At 42.5% G+C, this 6,075-nt stretch overlaps 2 protein-coding genes across 2 annotated transcripts; both read right to left on the reverse strand.

Annotated features, from left to right (window-relative positions):
• Positions 1–355: 355 nt before the first annotated feature.
• LOC113780127 lies at positions 356–1,096 on the reverse strand. Its single transcript, XM_027325943.1, has one exon. It carries the CDS (start codon positions 1,094–1,096, stop codon positions 356–358), a length of 741 nt encoding a protein of 246 aa, XP_027181744.1.
• On the reverse strand, positions 1,097–5,236 carry LOC113780128. The gene is made up of 3 exons (XM_027325944.1): positions 4,233–5,236; positions 2,816–2,964; positions 1,097–2,115 (listed from the first exon to the last, which is right to left on the reverse strand). Exons 1-3 carry the CDS (start codon positions 5,234–5,236, stop codon positions 1,097–1,099), a joined length of 2,172 nt encoding a protein of 723 aa, XP_027181745.1.
• Positions 5,237–6,075: the final 839 nt, after the last annotated feature.

The following is a 6,075-nucleotide window of genomic DNA, read 5'->3' on the forward strand; positions in this document are numbered from 1 at the left end:
ATAACAGATTTATTGCTAAGTGGAAAGTACATTGTTGGAGCAACTGCTCCTACATCATTTTTGGCTAAACAATTAAGCCAAATTGGAAAGGAATCCTTCCAACTAATTTCATCATACAAGCTTATGGCAAATTTTGCCAGCTTATGAGCCACACAATTGCCCCCTCTTTTAACAAAAGAGAAAAGACACGTATCAAAATCTTGGCTTAAAATCAGAACATCATGTAAAATAGTCCTCGTGACTGGATCATCCACATCCCTCCCCCTGAGCTTGTCCACCAGTAATTTACAATCAGATTGTATCTCTACTTTGTTCCAGCCACATAGTTTAGCCTTTATCACAGCTTTTCTGATAGCTAAGGCCTCCTCAACTGCTGGGATACCATTTCTGCTCTCCCCCCTGCCCAAACCCCCACAATCTCCCCATCCTCCCTTCTGGCCACTACTCCCCACCCAATCCTCCTATCCTTCAAACCCAAGGCTGCATCAGTGTTTAGTTTTATAAAGCCTTGAGGGGGTGGATACCATCTGCTAATCCCTGCCCCCTGTTCTTTCTCCATTACCTCCTTATTATCAGCCCCATTCCTCACCTCATTATATTCAGCCCACTCCTGCACAGCCTTACCTGATGTTCTCCCTGGGCAGTTGCTCATCTCATTGAACTGTACTTGGTTCTTTGATTTCCATAACTGCCAAAGTATGTTCACAGTCAAAGCAATGTGGTTCTTCCCTTCTATTCTGTCTTGTGCATCCATCAAGCTATTCCACCAATGCCAAAAACTATGCCTAAACTCTTTAAGCCCACCCCAATCAATTGGAGCTGCCTTCCATATATTTTCAGAATGTCTACAAAAGAAGAACATATGCTCCAAGGTTTCTGTCCCCTCCCCACAGCACCTGCATTTATCCTCCCCACTACCAATTCTCCTTTTGATCACCTCATTGACTGGTAATACACCATGTAAACATCTCCATATAAAATGTTTCAGTTTATGTTGAATACCTAAACCCCACAGCACCTTCCAAGCTTTAGAATTAGGTTCATTCCTACTATTACTAGCCTCATGTTGTTCCTTCCTTCTCCATTCCCCTCTCATTTATCTGGCCAGCATATATCCTGTTTTGACAGAATACTGCCCAGATTTTGTAAATGGCCACACCAACTTATCCTTCCCTGCACATAAACTAATTGGAATTCCTTCTATCTTCCTGCAGTCTTCCTCACTAAGTAGAGTTTCCATCATTGCTCTGTTCCACTTTCCGTTTTGAATTAGTTCATGTACCTTTAGGATTTTACAGCCTGCAGGCATTGGAGTGGCTACCATACCCGTACCTTCACCTGGGATCCACCTATCTTTCCAGATATCCACAGTTGTGCCATCTCCAACTCTCTTCCTAACCCCTCTTTCCATCACCTCCCTTGCACTCATAATGCTCTTCCATATCCAAGAGTCCCCTGCCTTTATCTGTGTCTTCCAAATTGCTTCCCCTTTGAAGTATTTCCCCTTTAACACCTTGCTTAATAGCAGATTGGGCTGTGTCAGAATTCTCCATAACATCTTAGCTAGCATGGCACTATTAAAATCCAGCAAGTCCCTAAAGCCTAAACCTCCTTTCCCTTTTATTTCAGCCAACTTCCCCCACTCCACCCAGTGAGTCTTTCTCTTCCCCTCACTCTCCCCCCACCAAAAGCGAGCCATTTCACCACTTATATCCTGACATAAGCTCTTAGGCAGCTTGCAGCAACTCATAGCATAGGCAGGCATTGCTAGTATCACAGACTTTAGCAGCACTTCCTTCCCAGCCTGGCTCAACAGCTTTTCTTTCCACCCTTTGATCTTCCCCATCACTCTTTCCTTGATATAATTGAAGACTTGTCTTTTAGATCTGCCAATCACCATTGGTAGCCCAAAATACTTACTCTGGTCCACCTGCTTCATTCCCCCTAATAATCTGAGGATCTCTGCATTATTGCTTTCCTCAGTGTTTTTGCTGAAGAACACAGATGACTTATCTGTGTTAATCTTTTGTCCTGATGCTGCTTCATACAACTCCAAGATCCTCTTCACTTGTTCAGCCTCCTTAATGCTGGCTCTACAGAAGATAAGGGTGTCATCTGCAAAAAAACAAGTGGAAAATAGCAGGACTGGCTTTGACAATCTTTAATCCAATCAGACAATGGTTGCCCAATGCTTGCTTCAGCAAGCTAGAGAGCCCCTCAAACATCAGTAAAAACAAATATGGGGATAGTGGGTCCCCCTGCCTTATACCAATTGAAGGCTTAACCAAACCTGTCTTCTCACCATTCACATTAAAAGAATATACAACAGAAGACATACATTTAAAGATCCAGTTTATCCAAATCTGACAGAAACCCATTTTTTCCATTATCTTGACTACAAAAGGCCATTGTACCCTGTCATAGGCTTTAGCCATATCTAGTTTAAGAGCCATAAACTCATTAGATCCAGTTCGTCTATGATTTAAACAATGAATACTTTCATGAGTAATCACAATATTATCAATGATTTGTCTGCCAAGAATAAAAGCAGACTGATTACCACTAATGCAGTGTTGCAGAAAAGGTTTCAATCTATTAACCAGGATCTTAGAAATGATTCTATACACAACATTACATAAACTGATGGGCCTATATTGGGACACAGAAATAGGAGCTTTAACTTTTGGAATTAAGGTGATAATAGTCTCATTAATAGCCTTAAGTAAATGACCAGAATGAAAGAAGCTAGATATGGCTGCTATAAGATCATTTTTAATTACATCCTAGAAATGCTGAAAGAAAAAGGGGGTCATACCATCAGGTTCAGGGGCCTTATTGGGATGTAAGGAAAAAACAGCTTTCCTGACTTCCATCTCAGAGATTGGTTTGGTGAGCTTGTTATTCATTTGAGCTGTGATTACCTGAGGAATACCACTGAGTATTGCATCAACCTGCCTTGGATTACTGGATGTGAAGAGTTTCTCAAAATACACATTAATTTCATCTCCCACCTCCCGAGAAAATTCTAAAATTGTGATGGAAAAAAAAAATTATTCTACAAGGGGGGCAATTTTTGAACTTAGTTCTAGCATGAGGGTCTTCGCATTTGTGAAATGCGAGTTCATAGACATCGCATTTCACAAATGCGAGGTTAGTGTTCCAGAAAAAATGAGAAATGCTTTGGAAAAAAGTAAAAAAGGCAACAGAAAGCTCGCAGATTTGGAATGCGAGGTACTCAATCTGAAACCCAATTAAAATATGTTTCGTAGCCTGCAGAAATTGGCGGTCACTTTCTCTTCTCTTTTGCTGAGGTAGAACCAGTCCAAGCATCTCAGTTGTCCGCCATTGCTGAGGTAATTCATTGATCTCATCTTCCACTGGAACTAACAGAGCTCTAAATTTGGGGACATTGACAGCCTGTGCCTTCTTGTTATTTGCTGCTTTTGATATGAGCTAGCCTAATTCGGACACCTTGAGAATCTATCCTTGGGGATCTAGCTGAATTTCGGATGAAATCTCCAGCAACGGTTGACTGCAGGCAGGCAAGAATGTGGCTGGAAGAAATGACGCTTCCAGAGCTATTCATATATCAAGGTTTGGAAGTTGGGTTGCCGTCTAGTGTTTGTAAACTCTATATATGAAATACAATTTGCTTGAGCACAAAAATGCAGGATAACCCCAGACAGACCAGAGTGTAACCCCAGATATGATTACGAGTAGAGAGAGCCATTTTGGGCCTTCGTTGTTATCAACAATTTCGTCCTCATTTCTCTGATAACTCGAAGCAGGCGTGTATCACTCGCTTGATGAAGACCTTACCTCGCATTTCTTAAATGCGAGGTCATATACCTCGCATTCCTTGAATGCAGGTCTTCGACCTCTTTTTTTTTTTTTTTTTTGTATTTTGTTTGTTGGAAAATTCAGGGAGTGTTCGCATTTGGTAAATGCGAGCTCAAGGAACTCGCATTTGATAAATGCGAACACCCCTTTTACAGAATCCCATACAAAAAATACCCCATTTGTAGAATTTTTTTAAAAATCATCATAATATTAGAAATTTCTCCCCACCTCCCCCTCCGATTCACACCAAGTACCATTCTCCCTTTGCAGAGTAGATATATTGTTCCTTTTCCTTCTCCCCTCTACCACCGTATGGAAATACTTAGTATTCCTGTCCCCCTCCCTCAACCATTGCACTCTGGCTTTTTGCCCCCCAGTAAGTTTCTTCCTACCTGTAAGCCTCAGTGAGTTGTTTTTTCAGGGTACTCAACCTACCCTTTTTATCTTCCTGCTGTCCCCTATGAACCTCAGTTATTTCCTTCTTTATCCTCCATATTTGTGTTTTAGCATTGGCATTGTAATGCCTCCTCCATTGTAACAATGCCATCCTACACTCTTTAATTTTCTGTTTTAGCCTAAAACCCCTAGACCTCCTCTGCTGTTTCCCCCATGCTGAAGCAATAATGCCCCTAACCTTCTTATGCTGCACCCAATTTTTATCAAAGGAAAACCTCTGTTTCCATTTTCTGTGCTTTGGCTCAGTATCCAAGAGCAACATACAGTGGTTAGAAGCCTCATTCTGCAGGTGCACACACTTAGCTTTACCATGCTCCCTTCTCCAATCCCAACTGCACAGAATTCTATCTAACCTTTCCTTGACCTCCCCATCCTCCTCCCAATTATTACACCAGGTCCAGGGGATCCCCTCATAACCAATATCTATCAACTGGTTGTCATTAACAAATTTCCTAAAATCTCTAAAACTATTCTCACTTCTCAGCTTCCCACCCCATTTCTCATCCCCAGACATAATATCATTCATATCCCCTGCTAGGATCCAATTCGAACCCCATATAGTTGATCTATTTTCTATAACTTTCCACTGATGTGCTCTTACCTGATCAGTACTACTAGCATAGACCCCAATAAACCACCAATCTGCCTCATTCCCTTTCCCTACCACATTAAGCTTTATAGTAAACTCAGTGGACAAAACTCTCCTAACTTCTATCTCCTTTCTCCAAAGTACAGCCAAGCCTCCAGCCTTACCTCTGGGTTCAACAACAAACAGACTATCATACTTCAATCTCCTCTTCATCTTAATCATAACATCTTTTTTATTTTTAGTTTCAGCTAAGAAAATTACCTCAGGGGAGTGGAGTCTCACAACCTCCTCAAGTTGGGAAACTGTCAAGGGGCTCCCAGCACCTCGACAGTTCCACACCACAGCTCTCATTGAGGGCTGGGAGCCCCATTAAGGTTGGGCTCCACCACCTTCAGAGGATCCTCTCTACCCACATCCCCTTCCATCCCCTTAAGCTTTTTCTGATCCCCCCTCACCAGCTCTCCATAATTCTCCTTCCCATGTGTGTCCCCCTGTTTCCTTTTCCCAGAATCCTTCTCTATCTCCATTCCAGAGTTTTTATCCCCCAAAGGCACTCTCCTTCCTACTTCCTGCACCAACCTCCTCCATCCCCTACTACTCTTATATTTCCCAGTACCCTTTCCTTTTCCCTCCTCCCTTCCCCTGCCCTTACTCATCCTTTTCTCCTCCTGCCCCCCATCAATCCACATAGTGTCATCCTCTGCCTTCTCCAATTGTTCCATTCTCCCCTTACCATAACTCAGCTCCCCCTCCCCTTCTATATTGAAATCTGAGGACTCCCTTCCCAACTTCGGGTGTTTACCTGATTCCTTATCCCCTACCTGTCCCCCCACTCCCTCTCCTCCCTCATTCCCCACACAGAGTGTCCTGTGTTGTTCAACAGCATCATCCTTTGGGAGGATTCCCTTACACATTGTATTGCTCGCACTTCCCTTCCCCTCTTGCCCATTCTAGGTGTCCTCACCTCCCCCCCATGTCAAAAATAAGTTGTTAACCACATTCCCATTACCCTTAGTCCTAATAAACTCTCCAGCATCCCCTTCATATTTTGAATCTGTTTTATTTTGTTTTTTTGGACTCCTAGCATTACTAGCTCGCATCCAGGCTCCAAATTGTGTTTCCCTATCCAGATAGTTGCCTTTCATTTTACAATTTTTTTCATTATGCCCCAACTTCCCGTAACAATAACA

The sequence above is a fragment of the Coffea eugenioides genome, chromosome 8 (genome assembly GCF_003713205.1).
Source record: "Coffea eugenioides isolate CCC68of chromosome 8, Ceug_1.0, whole genome shotgun sequence".
Classification (NCBI taxonomy): Eukaryota; Viridiplantae; Streptophyta; class Magnoliopsida; order Gentianales; family Rubiaceae; genus Coffea; species Coffea eugenioides.

Excerpts from the sequence above, each read along its gene's own strand:
- LOC113780127 (XM_027325943.1), bottom strand. The coding sequence starts at position 1,096 with ATGAGAGGGGAATGGAGAAGGAAGGAACAACATGAGGCTAGTAATAGT.
- LOC113780128 (XM_027325944.1), bottom strand. The coding sequence starts at position 5,236 with ATGAGAGCTGTGGTGTGGAACTGTCGAGGTGCTGGGAGCCCCTTGACA. Across the intron at positions 2,965-4,232 it reads CAACTCACTGAGGCTTACAG|TAATCCAAGGCAGGTTGATG; the intron begins GTAGGAAGAAAC and ends CTTCACATCCAG. Across the intron at positions 2,116-2,815 it reads TAAGGCCCCTGAACCTGATG|ATGACACCCTTATCTTCTGT; the intron begins GTATGACCCCCT and ends GTTTTTTTGCAG.